Here is a 14900-nt window from a genome sequence, read left to right on the forward strand (position 1 = left end):
TGATCCTCTCTCACTCACACACACACACACACACACATACACAAACACACACACAAAGGGGGAGAGTAGAAAGTGAGAGAGCAATGTGCAGTGCCCTCTTGTGGCCAATATGATGACTGTCGTGAACGCGCAGAGAAAGAGAAAACAAGAAATGCGCAAGCTTCCTCTTATTTCTGTATGACTGCATAGATACAACAACATGATAGGAAATGACGACTGAGTTGTGTCAAGATAATGGGTTTATTGGATGGATTTAGCACGCCACAGCCTATTTATCTAACCACAGTAGTCTGATACCAGAAGCTCAAACTTACCATGACTCATTGATTCTCTGTAGTTGTGTAGATAATGTATCTAAACAGATTACAGTCAAAGGACAGCAGACAAATGCCTAAATGCCTAAAATACAATTTGTTGCCAATCTTCTTAAACTTTGACTGGGATTCAGTAGAATTTCTGAAATCTAGGACAATTCAGTCCACAGATAAGAGCTAAATCTGTGGATGACCAAATCTGCACTTATAAATCGGAGAAAACAGCCATGCCATACGGAGTCCCACAATGATTAATTATTTGCGCCCCTTCTGTTTAACCTATACATGCTTACTGTTAGCCAAATCTTTCAAGAGCACACGCTGGCTTATCATAGCTATGTAGACGACACCCTGATCCATCTAGCTCTCGCTGAATGACCTTGAACCCATCGAGTCATTCTGTCTGTGCCATGTAAAAGTGGATGGCTGGATGCAACACAATTTCCTTCAATTAAATAAAGACAAGACTGAGATAGTTCTGTTTGGGAACAAAGAAGGAAGGTTGTAACGTAGTGCCTACCTGGAATCTAGGGCACTAAAGATGGCAACCCACGTCAAACATCAGAGGGTCAGAGATTTTGTGCTTAAGGGAAGATTTTTTTTTGAGAAACGTATTCATGCCTGTGTACCCTACAGGGTTGACTACTGCAATGCTCTCCCCACTGGCCTTCCCAAAAAGCTTCCTTATTCGCTTCCTAATTTAGAATGCTGCAGCTAGAATCTTAACCAAAACTAAGAAAAGAGAGCATATTACTCCAATTTTCAGGAGTACTGGCCCCAAGTTAGACACATAACTGAATTATTAATATTACTTATGTCTATAAGTCACTGAATGGTCTGGGCCCTACATATATCCCTGAAATATTTGCTGAATATAAACCTGGTAGGTCTCTTAGATCTGTAGGAGCTGGTTAGTTGTGGTGCCCAGAGTTTAAAATAAACAGCGTTTAGCCTTTATGCTGCCCACTTCTGGAACCAGCTTCCCGTGGGGATCAGATCTGTCCGCACTCTAACCTGTTTTAAAAAGAAGATACAAACTGCCTTATTTTCCACTGGCTTCATTGAATAAGTTGATTGTTGTGTGTAAGTTTATGGTTTTTATTGCCCTTTGGTTTTTACACTGTTGCATTTCTTATCTTAGCACTGCTATTTATTTTATATTTCCTATTACTAAAGTTTTACGTCTCAAGCTTAAAGTGTAAAGCACATTGAATGACCTCTGTGTATGATGATGTGCTATAAAAATATACATGAACTTGAACAGATTATTCTTGATACTGTTCTTAGGTTGAGTATTCACAGCATTAACTTTTATTACAAAAATATGAATGCACAAGTACATTTCAATGCAGAGTTAATGATAGAGTATACAGATAGCATTAAAAAGTATATTGTGTGTCATACTGTGTGTGTGTGTGTGTGTGTGTGTGAGTGTGTGCCTGTGTGTGTGTGTGTGTGTGTGTGTGTGTGCGTGCGTGCGTGCGTGCGTGCGTGCGTGCGTGCGTGCGTGCGTGCGTGCGTGTGTGCGCGCGCGAGTGTGTTATTTGTGCTCTGCTAGTCTTAAGAAAATTTTTTAATCTTGCTGACATCTACACACATGATCACCAACATAATCATCTCCTTTCCTAAACCTTACACACAGAGCAAACTAACAAACAGATACTGAAGTCAACATCAAGCAATAAATGAGTCAGCTTTATAGTCTAAACAGGGGCAAGTGACTCTTGTTTCAAACAGAAATAACAAAACCATATACTAAGCATAACAATATGATTAGAGTAAAGATGAGTTATGAAGTTGGGGGTGGAGATGTTAGCATAGGATTCACCAGGACACCAGAAGCATTTCCATGTGTTCTGTGAGGTCCAGTCCCAGCCTAGAACTGGTCTAGATGGGGTTCAGATCTGCTATCTGGTCCTGATGAGTCCATCTCACACCTTCGGCTTCTTCACCTGGATGGTCTCATAGGTGTCCTGAGCACGGGGGGTCAAACCCTAGAAGGACAGGAGAGAGAAAGAGAGAGAGGGGAAGAAAAAGAGAGAGGGAATGAGTGAAAGAGAGAGAGAGAGAGGGAGAAAGAGAAAGGCCGAGTGAGGGCGAGAATGAGGGAGGGAGAAAGAAAAAGAAAGAGAGGTAGAGAGAGGGAGTGAGAGAGAAAAATAAAGAGTTAGAGGGAGAGAGAAAGAGAGAGGGAGAGGGAGAGAGAAAGAGATAGGGAGAGTGAAAGAGAGTGAGAGGGAGTGAGAGAGAAGGAGAAATACAGTCACGCATACAATCATACTGTAAATAACAATTGTAACAGTCCTGCCAAAACATTAGACTGAAGCGAAAGGGTGAAGAATCCTCTAGCGTACCTGGTAGATGCCCTCCCCTGTTGCAGCCTGGCCCTGGAAGAAAACACAGACAATACGGAGGTTAACATCCAGAGCCCAGAGGTCAACATCCAGAGCCCAGAGGTCAACATCCAGAGCCCAGAGGTCAACATCCAGAGCCCAGAGGTCAACATCCAGAGCCCAGAGGTCAAAATCCAGAGAGCAGAGGTCAACATCCAGAGCCCAGAGGTCAACATCCAAAGAGCAGAGGTCAACATCCAGAGAGCAGCTCGTATTGTCCCGTATTGTCGTATTGTCATCTGAGCCAGATCAGGGCCAGATCTGGACTCACATTCATTGCACACCCGTAGTTCGACAGCTAGAGCAAGGTGCTAACACCACCTAGGCCACGGGGGAGATACCCAGGAAGCACCCATACTAATGTACATCTGCACTGTAAGTCAGCCCATCCAGGATTTCCCACAATTGCAATTATGAGTTGCAACCTTTCTCTTATTACAGCAAGATTTTGGCAAAAAACATAGTCATGGAATTTCTGCATTATTTGTGATTGAATAAAGAAAATAAAAAACAGAGGAATTTTTGAGCATTCCCGCGGCAAATTATGTCACTTTTGGCCACAACAAATCCTTGTAAGATCCTGGTGGGATCATCATTTTAAGGAATTTCCTCAGGAAATCGCCGCAATTTTAACCGCAATTTTTATATAATTCAGTCTTCTTTGGCTGCAACAACCACAACTACAGAATTAGTCATGTCATGTCATTCACAAATGTATTTCACATGATTCACAGATGTATTTCCTGATTCACATATAAATGTGACATGATTCACAAATGTAAATGCTGTTATATTTATTTACAGACTAACAAACTTACATTTACAGACACTCTTTATTCACAAATTATTAAGACTTTCTCCACAGCCTATCAGATGTGTCTTACAATTTCAGCCAATCACATGAACATAAATTTGAGGGTATGATTGAATGTGACCACATTGCGTTACATCTGCACAGTGGACTGTGTTATGTGGACTACATTTATTTGTGAATCGCATGAAATTTATTTGTGAAATTTGAAACTCTATACACAACATTCCCTCACAAGATCCTGGTGGGACTGGTAAGTGGCTTTGGATAAAAGTGTCTACTACATGAATAAATATAATATTGAATAATAATAATACAAATTTTAAGTATAAATGTTAATGTGAGGTTAGCCGCTGAGGAAGCTATTAAAAAACCACAGGGGCTTAAAGAAAGGGGAAGATGAACATGGCCGACCTGCGAGGCTCTTCCGCCTGTGTTATTTCTAAACAGCCTGACAAACAAGTTCCTCTTTCTTTTTCTGCAAGGCTCAGCAGTCACCTCCCATCATAACACACACACACAGACACACACAGACACACTCACACACAAACACAGGCTCACAGTAGTTGTGCAACTCGAAAATGTTCAGCTTTCATGCCTATTAAGCAGCCTATCAGTCTACCATTGCACATTGCCCATATATTAAGTAGCGCTCTTATTTAGCGTGCTGACCAGCTTCAACTATTCTCCATTGTTCATTTGTTTTTTTAAGGTCATTTGGTAGCGTGTAGATTATTTGAAAGTGACCAGTTATCTTGTTGTTTTGGCATTGACCCTCTCTTACCTGACTCCTAACCCCACCTTTCACCTTGACACCACCTCAAGCACCGGTTGGCCCTGTGTGGCCCTGTTCCAGAGGAACCCCGAGGAGGCATGATCAAGCACCAGAAGTGACAATGGAAATGCAATTGGATTTGGCCTGCTGGTGGAAAGGCAGCTACTGATGTTTTTTAAGGTAGGGGAACTGCATATATGTGCATGTGTTTCCTGTGCCCCCGTATAGTGGGGTTTAGCTTTGTATGCATGTGTGCACAAATGTGGATGTAATGAATATGAAAATGATCATCTCAGAATATACACTATTGCTATTGTCAAAGGGAGTGTACCAGGTCTTCGTACCCACACAACAGAGTCACAGACATACACACACACACACACACAATGGTTACATACCTCTGATTTTCCACCTGCTGCAGGGCGCATCTGTGGATAGAACAAGGTAATTTTACAAACGCACACACACACGCATGTTGATGCATACACTTGCATACAGATTAGACTGCAACACATCACAGCACACTCACTCATACACCCATGCACACACACATGCATACAATCATGCATGCCACCACTCACACACACATGCAACTACGCATACACACATGCATGCAACTACGCATACACACATGCATGCAACTACGCACACACACATGCATCATGCACGCTACCACCTCCACCTGCGGAGCACATCGATGTGGTCACATGCCACCAAAGCCACACACACAAACAAGATAGTGTAAACATACCCTGAGTCGACAGTAGAGGACTGTCAGCACAATCCCATAGATGACCAGGATGGCATCCAGAATGTAACATAGTTTACCATCCACAACATTGGCTAGGAAAACACACACACACATGCATGCACAATTGCGCACACAAACACATACACACAGGTAAACATGTATGAACGATGAACTGAATGAATATAAACTGTAAACACATAATGCAACATACTCTGCATATTACCCAAACATCGTCACATAAACACATAGTCACAACAAACAAACGTGCAAAAACATGCATGTTGCTCATGCATAGATAAGAGCACAGCTACAGACAACACATGCAGTGATCAGTCATCAAGCACACTGTGCTATCCACACATATGACTGCAGTCATCAAGCACACTGTGCTATCCACACATATTACTGTACTCATCAACCCCACTACACTATGCAATTTGAAACTGCTGTAAGCTAAGCTAATTAAGGTAGCTAGCTTCATGCTCTGACAACCACAGAGAGAATGCACGCTCTGAAAAGTTCTAAAAGACACAGGCCTTACTACACCGCAGTCGTTTTGGGTGTGTACTGCATACTAATACTTCATGTAATGGGAGCCGATGGCTGCTGCAGTGGCTCCTGAGTCTGTATGAACCTCAAAGTTCGCTTAAAGCAGCTTTGAAATGTAGCTGTGTATTGCCATGTTGCAAATACAGACATACGTACTCACACATAGACGTATATTGCTTTTAAAATAGTTATTCAGTGCTTATGAATATGTTATAAAATGTTTATGTAGATAACCCTGAACTGTGGTGGTATTCATTGAACACTAACACACTGTTTCGCAAAGATCTGGTGCCTTTTAAATAGGAACTATATGGAGATGTAGTAAAACCAGATATATGGAACAATTGCAACTGAAATGTCCTTTTCAGAAATATCTGAAAAGAAACATTGAGTGACCTTTCTAGAGAAATAATTTGTTGGTCATGTTTACAGAGAAACTCAGGATGTGTTTAAATATGCATGTGTCTTGTAAGATCATATCATCGCTACATTTATATCTATGTTCGTTGAAGCCCTATCTACTGTGACACACTCTCTTTTCCCCTCTCTTTCATACAAACACACACACACACACAAAACTACTTTAAATTTCACATCATTTTTGGTACTACACTGAATGTATTACAAGTGATATGACACAACAACAAACACTTCATATAGGATATAATTAAAACACTAATTATAACAGTATACATACGATAATGACAAACCGAATGTTCCAACAACAGGGCTCCATCAACATTAAAAGACAGTTAAATAAAGAAACCCAAAACCCAGTGGTTTGTGTAACATGAGAAAGAAATTACGAAATCTTTAGGAACAGTCTCATGAGACACTGACCAGGAAATGTATTTATCCTTCCACTGCCTCTCTGACTGAAGAAAGAGGAAACTCTTACCAGAGACGCCATGGATGTAGAGGGATAAAACCAGGATTACTTCTGACAACTTCATCCCTTTCTCAGCTGGGACAGAGATGAGAAGTACGGATGGATGGCGGTACAGACGGAAAGAGATGAGAAGGACGGATGGATGGCGGTACAGAAGGAAATTGTGACAGCAGATGATGGTCTGCGTTACACTGACAGAGTGTGTGTGTGTGTGCATGTGTGAAAAAGTCCTCTGCTTTCAGGAAGCTGTGGTCTGCATTAAACTGCCCTTTCAGTGAGACTTCAACACACCCCTCCATACGTCACTGTCACACCAGAACACCACACACGCACACACACACACAGACACACACACACACGAAAAGACAGACACACACACACACACACACGAAAAGACACAAGCCAACACACACAGGTTTGATGATAGCAAAGGGCTCTAATGGAAAATATTAATTGGGTTATGGTCACTAATAAGCATCTGTGTGTGGTGTGTGTTTGAGTGTATCTGTGTGTGTGTGAAAGAAAAAAAGAGGAACTCCACAGGAACGCGAAAGGACGGAAAAATTCACTCACTTTTTTATTTCCTCTTTTAAAATAAAAATTGCAACTTGCAATTCTGTATTCTGTACAAAGTTTATCCCATACAAAATGACCACGTCACGTGTCAGCCGGCATATAAAAGGTGTTTACAAGAAAAATAATAGTTTTATAAAGCACATACATGCGCAATAACAGAAGCTTAATGGCCTGAGCAGGATTCATTTGGTGTTTGATTTCCTGAAGTAGAAAAACACGGTATCACACACACACACACACACACACACACACACACACACACACACACACACACACACACACACACACACACTCTGAGAGAGAGAGAGAGATACGAACTAAATATTTAACCAACACAACCACACACACACACACATACAGGGAGTGTAAGGTCATCAGATATCTTTCTAATAAAAAAATACTGGCTTAGAGGTACATAGTGTGTTTGTAAGCATACATCATTCTTCTTCTCCTCTTCCTACACACGAAAACACAAACTTTGTTTTATTGATCTGAGCTCTGGAAAAACCTGAGCCCTAAGGGCAGGCAGGTCCTGGGTCAGATTCAGCACGCATCCGTCCTGCTGTTCAGAGGGAGCACTGTCCTCAGGACAGTCTTTAGGTCCGTGTTGGGGGTGGTGATGATGAGGAAGTTGGTACTGGGCAAGAGGTGATGTCATTAGTTCCACAGGGGTCACATGACCCCCTGTGTGGGAGGCCATTGATCAGACGTGAGCACAGTGCTGAGTGAGACAGGAGGGTGACCACTTCCTTCAAACAGAAATACCCATCTCTCTCTCTCTCTCTCTTTCAGTCTCTCTCTTTTCCTTTCTGTCTGTCTCTCTCTCTTTCAGTTTCTCTCTGTCTGTCGCTGTCTCTCTTTCTTTCTCTTACAGTCTCTCTCTCCCTTTCTGTCTGTCTGTCACTCTCTCTCTCTTTCTGTCTCTTGTAGTCTTTCTCTCTACCTTTCTGTCTGTCTGTCTCGGTCTCTCTCTCTCCCCCTTTCTCTCCCCACACCCCATTCCCCTTCTCTCTTCTCTGCTCTATCATTTTTTGTATCAGTTTTCTAACACTGCATCTTCATCCCTCTCATTATCTTTCCTCATTTCTCTTCTTTCCTTCTGTTTTCAATCTCACTTTTATTCACTCTTTCTCTCTCTTTTCTTCTCCTCCTCCTTCTCCTCTCTCTCTCTCCTTCTCACACAGAGGTCTCTGACTGCACTCTAAGTACGAAGCGATGGCTTTTCGGGCTCACAAACTCTTCCCTCAGCTGCAGGAAGGGGAGGGGCGTCACTGTGACAACTAGGGCAAACTGTGGGCGGTGCAAAGAAAAGCCTACGCCCCCGTGGAGGGAGGAGGTGACGGACAGCTCACTCTGAAGCTTCCACTCACACTCTTGCCTCCTGCTAGACTCCACTTGGTACTGCAGCGTAGGGCCAGAACTGAGGTAGCGCTCCATAAAGGCCTGAGAGACAGAGAGGGGAACACAAGAAAGAGAAGGAGAGAGAGGGAGTGGGGAACAGATAGATGGAGGGGGAAATGAGCAAAGAACAAAGAGGGACAGAGAGAAAGGGAGAATGGATTGACAGGGTGAAGAGAAGAAAAAGCAGAACAGGAAGAATAGTAACAGTTAAGAGACAGAGAGATGGAGTGATGGAGAGAGAATAGGAGTGATAATTAGTGACAGTTTAGTGTGTTTTTGCGTGTGTGTGTGTGCATGTATGTGTGTGTGTGTGTCCTCTAGGCTTACCTGCGGGCTGAGATTGTGTGTGAGACAGAACTGCAGGTGTGTGAGGATGGCCTCCATGCTGTGGCAGTGCTGCTGCCTAGTGGTGCGGAGGTACTTCTGCAGCGCTCGGGCCATTGGGGCAAAGATGGCCTGGGCTGCCTCTCGCGGGTCCAGCGCCCCCTGCTGACGCTTCTGGGGTGCACCCAATGCGTCGCCCTCCTCTGCACGCTTCACCTGGGAGAACGCCTGCTCTACCGCCACCACTAACCTAGGGGGACACATCCAGGTCAGCCAGGTTAAAAAGTAACAACACCCACCACAGCTAGCACTATTATTGCTAATGACAAACTCCATTTGTTTTTACCGGCACCTTCAGTCTGGGAGGAGATAAAAAACCCTAACCGAGATCATTAGCATCATATAATTACATAAATATCTATATTTAAATATATGTCACACATATTCTATATCTTATGTATATACCACTTACTACAAGTAGCACTGGGGTTAATTTTGACATAATCACAATTTTTACAACTGATACCAGTCTATGAAGAGAACCTTGATGAGCAGTCAAGTGTAGTCGTATGACTTATTCAGGTTCACTACAACAGTGTACAACTACTGCTACTACTATCTCTCTCCCTCTCTCTCTCTCTCCAGGCATCTTTCTATCTGCCTGTCAGGTTGGTAAAATCTCTTCCTGCCACACCTTCAGCTTGTGAACTCTGTACCCTGACTCAGAGCCACACACTCTATCTGTCTCAGTGGCATCTCTTCCTCTCTTCGTTTCTCGCTCTCTCTGCAGGTATTGTCTAACACCGGTGTCTTTAGAATGTTGTATAATGAACGTTCTAAAATATATCTGGGTCCATTTAATATAAAGTGGAATTTTAGAATCTTACAATGTTTATTAGAATGTTCAAAACTCCCTTGCTGAAAGGTTAACAATCATTTCAAGGTCAAACATCAATTTAAACACACACACACACCTGGCCTTGCGTTTGCGGACGCGGTGCTCGTAGTCGGCCTGTTCGTAGTAGAGCTCACTGTGGCAGTTTCTCCTCCACTGGGCAGAGGCCATCAGTTGTGGAGGAGGACTCGTGCAGTTTCCCATGCTGCTGTTCTCTGCAATCAATCATCCATCAATACATCAACCAATCACCAATGAATTAATCAATCACAAAACTAATCAGCCAAGTCAATTAATCCATCAATTAATGCATGAACAGAATAATAAATGAATGAAAATTTTATTTAATCAAAGCCTGCAGAATACTGCATTTGTGTGTGTATGTGTCTGTGTGCACAGTGTGTGTGTGTATGTATGTCCTCACCCTCCTCCAGAGAGTAGAGCTTGAAGCCGGTCATCTTGCGTGAGAGGATGGCTTTGGGCAAGTTGGGCAGGTTGGGGTTGTGGATGGGGAAGTCTCTGTAGTAGTGCTCCAGGACCCACACGGCTGCACTCTGGATACTGCACAACAAGATCATCATCATCACCACCACCACCACCATAAACATCATCATCATCGCCGCCATTCATCAAAATCTTCATGATCATCAACTTCTTCATTATTTCATCGCTGCCTTGTCACTCCTATTATAGATTTAGACTACTGTAACTCTCTTTTGTCTGGTCTACCAAAAAAAGCCATTACGGTAGTCAATTACAAATACTCTAAAATACAGCAGCACGAGTCCTCACCAAAACAAGACGGAGGGTGCACATCACACCAGTCTTAAAATCATTGCACTGGTTACCTGTTAGTTTCAGAACAGATTTCAAGATTCTTTTAGTAGCCTATAAATCTCTCCATAGTCATTTACCTTAATATATGTCAGATATGCTTTCAAGGCTGATATCGTAGTTGTATGTGATTCTATGGGAATGCATAAACACTCTATATCTGTCTCTACCATTCCTGCTCCCTCTTTTGTTGAATATGCTCTCGCACATTCTCACACTCACTCAGGGACACACACCCACAAACACACTCACCTGAGGTGTCCCACATTGTAACAGTGGCTCTCTCCGTCAGTGCTGCGCGTGACCTTGAGGCAGAAGGTGCGTTGGTTCAAGATCGCAACCTCCAGCAGCAGCAGGCCAGCGTACTGCATCCACAGCAGCGCATCTGTGCATGCCGTCGCCAATCCCACGATGCCTTGCGGCTCTGCCTCCGCCCTCCACACCCCCCTGATGCCGTAGAGCAGCCAATGGCAGCCAGCGCAAAGCAGCACAAGGGCACGGAGCAGCCAGCGCGGCCTGGATGGGCGTGGTAGCCTGGCACCCCCCAGTGGCTCCCTCAGGAACAGCGCCCAGCTGGAGGGCAGCAGTAGCAGCAGCTTCATAGCCAGAGCCAGGTGGGCCCCATCACAGAGCTGAGTGCAGAGGCCCTCCGCCGACTCCTCTGAGGGGGCAGGGGTGGCCGATCCTTCGCCTGGTGCCCCCTTCATCCACAGCACACGGGGGAGCAGGATGAAGGCAGGGGGCGTGAGGAGGGGGGGCAGACCTAGGGCGCAGCCTAATAGCACCCGACAGAAGGCGGCCAGGCGCCTGTGACCGCTCTTACCTCTAGGCGGTGCTGTGTGGAGCTCTTCAATCTCGTCACCGCCGCCGATGGCGCTGAGGTTGTCGTCACGGGAGACGCTGTGTTCTGACGTGGCTGTGATGATGGTGGCGTTGTCGGCCCAATGATCATCCTGTAGAGGGAGAGACAGAGGGAGGAAGAGATGGAAAGAAAAGAAGAGAAGAAAGTGATAAACAAACATAAGGCATCAAAGAAACAAAATCAGAAGGAAAGAAGGATGAGAGGGTGTGGAGTGTGGAGAGGGGGAGTGGTAGAGGACAGAGAGAGGAGGCAAATAAAAGAGAGGAGGAAAGAAAGTGATGGGCAAACAGAAAGAAAGAAAAGAAGACAAAAGAAGAGAAAAGAGGAAATGAGAGTTAAATGGAGCAAGCGCAAAAGATAATTTGAGAAGACAGGGAGACAAAGAAAAAAGGAAGTGAGGCAAAAAGAGAAGATAGAGAGACAAAGAGAGAAGACAGAGAGACAAAGAAAGAAGGAAATGAGACAAAGCGTGAAAAGGAGTAAAATATAAATGGAGAAAGAATGACAAATGACAATGTGAAAGAAAATGAGAGAGAGAAAGACAGACACACACAGAGAGAGAAGCGGTGTGTGTGATAAATCAGTGTGAATTAAACAGGTCAGTCCCACAAATAGGTCATCAATTCACTCTGGCTCTGAATGTATTTGACAGAGCTGGTGCAGAGGTTTGTACGTGACTGTATAAGGGAATGTGTGTGTGTGTGGGTAATCATGTGCGAATGTGAATGACTATAAGTGGAAGTGTTTGTGTGTATCTGCATGTGTATATCTGTACGTGTGTGTGTGTGTATCTGTATGTGTTTGTGTGTATCTGTATGTGTGTGTGTGTACCTTACCAGAAGTGGGGCACCCTGACTTTGTCCATTCTTTGTTCTGTGTCTCCTGTTGCTCTCTCTACTCTTTGACCGCTGATGCCTGTCCCTTCGGTCTCTATAATGCAGAACACACACACACACACACACACACACACACACACACACACACACACACACACACACACACACACACACACACACACACACACACACACACACACACACACTTCTTGGATGACCTGAAGCCTTCTGTAAGAGTGAACATTCAACACTGGATTTGTGTGTGTGTGTGTGTGTGTGTGTGTGTGTGTGTGTGTGCGTGTGTGTGCACGTGTGTGTGTGTGTCTTACCGATGCTTTCTGGAGCTGTGTGAATGGGAGGACTTATGAGAGTAACCAGAGTATTGAGACTCGTTGTCCATATTTGGAGTGGGTGGGTCCTACATGCCCCTCCTCACCCCTTTGTGGATGCTCTGGAAGAGAGAGGAAGACAAGATGATGATGATAATGATGATCTGTGCTGCTACGTTATACATCTAGTGGCCACAGCATGTAAATCTTAACATGAATTGGAACCCATCCCTGGGTAGCTCTGTCTCCTAGTGCTGGGGCTACCTGCTGGAGCTACTCTTGCCAGGTTACAGATATAGGGATAGAGGCAGGGTAGGAGGCCAGGCTGCCATATGCTTGTGGCTTTAAACAGAGGCACTCAAATATATGACTGTAAATGCTGACTAACTCACACACTTATGCAAACACTAATACAAATATTCGCACACAGCAAGTGCAGAGAAAAGAAGGGGCGGGTCTGAGATGCACTTGGCATCTACTGTTACACTTTTCTCTCCTGTTCCTTTCTATCCCTATATTCAGAGTACTGAGTTACTGCAGTATATTGCCCACTCCACTCAAAGGATAGAGTTACCCATTCAAGTGTAAATGTGCACTTATGACACTCACTCAAACACACACAGACACCATCACAAAGCTAGGACGATTATAACCACATAACAAAACAATTCACCAGAGTGCTCAACTCCACCCACCTCTTAAGCTTCAAAACTCCAACTCTGCCACAGGGGGTACAGGTGTGTGTATGTGTGGGTGTACACAGGTGAGTGTGTGTGTGTGTGGTGCCAGAGAGAGAGAGGGAGAAAGACTGAAAATGTATGAGAAAATGCATAGATCTTCAGGTCAGAATGGCCATTCATCTGTCGTCATCAACGGGGTCTGCTGTGTCTCGTTGTTGTTTGAACCGGCTGTGTTTACACTGTTAAATGACCCGAGACAGCTGACACAATACGCGGCATCGCACGCCACCCTCTCGCCTACATAATGGGACTCGGGTGACAAGTGACGCGATGCGACCGTATGGCGTCCACAGCTCTCACGTTTACACTAATGGCAAAGGAGCTGCTGAAGATCTCACCGTGTTATCGGCGTGACAATCTTGTTCTCACTGGTTTATCTCCATGGCAATTCTAGGCTGTGCTCTACAGTGTATTTACCACTCTGCATAGGGTGGAACTGGCTATTCCTCAACTTTGAACCAAGCACGCACTTAGGCTATGTAAAGGTATTTAAGATGCGTTGTTGTGCTGGCTACCAATACGAGCGTATTCTCGAATCAAATTCAAATTCAGAGATCTTTAATTAGAGCATTCATTTTACTGTTTTGTTTGAGAACTTCCTTGAACCCAATTTTAAATGTGTTCAGAGTACTGCTAGGCCAACTGGCGGAGTATCTTTTCTCACACAGAAAAAATAAAATGGGTTGTTTGTAACAAACCATACCACTCTTTCCCCCCCCCCCCCCCCCCTCAATAATCCGATCTGTAATCAAATAAATAAACTGCATGTGCTAAAAAATGTAAATAGTTGTGTTTCGGTTGTTGCGATGGATAACATTGCCCATTGCCTAACTTACCTACTCACAAATCTGGTGTCCAATGGCTCTAGTATGTCGGCTCTGTCCAAGGCGACCGTTACTAATGACCAAGTTTTCGCCAAACTATTTGCAGTGAGATAAAATCCACAAGCCTCTTCAGAGATATTGCTGGAGAACCCCGAACATTTCTCCTCGGGGCGCAGCGACAAGATACTTCACCTTCGTTTCGGAGGACGTAGCTCTTAACAAAAGGCTGATATAAAGTAAGTCACATCCGACTGTAGCTGAAGAACTGAAGACTACAGTAGACCCTTCATTTAAACTATGCTGATATTATGAATGTGCAAGTATCGCCTTCTTACTCCGCGTTAAAATGCCGCTGTCGCTCAATTACATTTCGCTGGATACCACAGTGCTTTGTTGGAAATAATGCAAAAGTCACCAGGTAGGGTTGTTGTAGCCTACTTTTTCTTTCCCCTAGACTCGAAGACCACCCCCCCGCCTCCCCGGTATCTGCAAGACACGCCCCCATTCCCCCTCCCCCCGCGACATATCTCCTTTTCCTGTTCTCTCTCCCCCCCCCCCCCTTCTCCGGGGCAGCGGAGATGTAGGTCCAGAAGTAGGTGCGTTGTTGGCAAGACGCGTTAACCTGACATTCGTGATATCCAAAAAAGCATGCACACCTCCACCTACGTGAAGTAGCCTACGTCTGTTGAGGGTTTTTCTTGATTGAATGGTTTTGAAGGATATCATATACTGAAACAAAATTATTAGACACGATTGAAATAATGATAAACTGAGAAAGTTTAGGTTGGTTGGTCGTT

At 44.2% G+C, this 14900-nt stretch overlaps 2 protein-coding genes across 4 annotated transcripts; both read right to left on the bottom strand.

Annotated features, from left to right (window-relative positions):
• Positions 1 to 1597: 1597 nt before the first annotated feature.
• On the bottom strand, positions 1598 to 6717 carry LOC105889478 (high affinity immunoglobulin epsilon receptor subunit gamma-like). Its single transcript, XM_012815325.3, has 5 exons — positions 6492 to 6717; positions 5045 to 5136; positions 4692 to 4721; positions 2669 to 2701; positions 1598 to 2308 (listed from the first exon to the last, which is right to left on the bottom strand). The coding sequence occupies exons 1-5, from the start codon at positions 6697 to 6699 to the stop codon at positions 2246 to 2248; spliced, it is 426 nt and encodes a 141-aa protein (XP_012670779.2). The 5' UTR covers positions 6700 to 6717; the 3' UTR covers positions 1598 to 2245.
• A 1290-nt stretch (positions 6718 to 8007) lies between these two features.
• LOC105889412 (vang-like protein 2) lies at positions 8008 to 14632 on the bottom strand. 3 transcript variants are annotated; one of them, XM_031560003.2, is made up of 8 exons: positions 14124 to 14632; positions 12540 to 12661; positions 12211 to 12304; positions 10765 to 11465; positions 10103 to 10239; positions 9758 to 9893; positions 8787 to 9033; positions 8008 to 8501 (listed from the first exon to the last, which is right to left on the bottom strand). In XM_031560003.2, the coding sequence occupies exons 2-8, from the start codon at positions 12608 to 12610 to the stop codon at positions 8235 to 8237; spliced, it is 1653 nt and encodes a 550-aa protein (XP_031415863.1). In that variant the 5' UTR covers positions 12611 to 12661; positions 14124 to 14632; the 3' UTR covers positions 8008 to 8234. The 3 variants fall into 3 exon arrangements, with proteins under 3 accessions (XP_031415863.1, XP_031415862.1, XP_031415864.1); XM_031560002.2 differs by having other exon boundaries at positions 14116 to 14632; XM_031560004.2 differs by lacking the exon at positions 14124 to 14632 and having other exon boundaries at positions 10765 to 11213; positions 11336 to 11465; positions 12540 to 12640.
• Positions 14633 to 14900: the final 268 nt, after the last annotated feature.

This window comes from Clupea harengus, chromosome 22 (genome assembly GCF_900700415.2).
Source record: "Clupea harengus chromosome 22, Ch_v2.0.2, whole genome shotgun sequence".
Lineage (NCBI taxonomy): Eukaryota > Metazoa > Chordata > Actinopteri > Clupeiformes > Clupeidae > Clupea > Clupea harengus.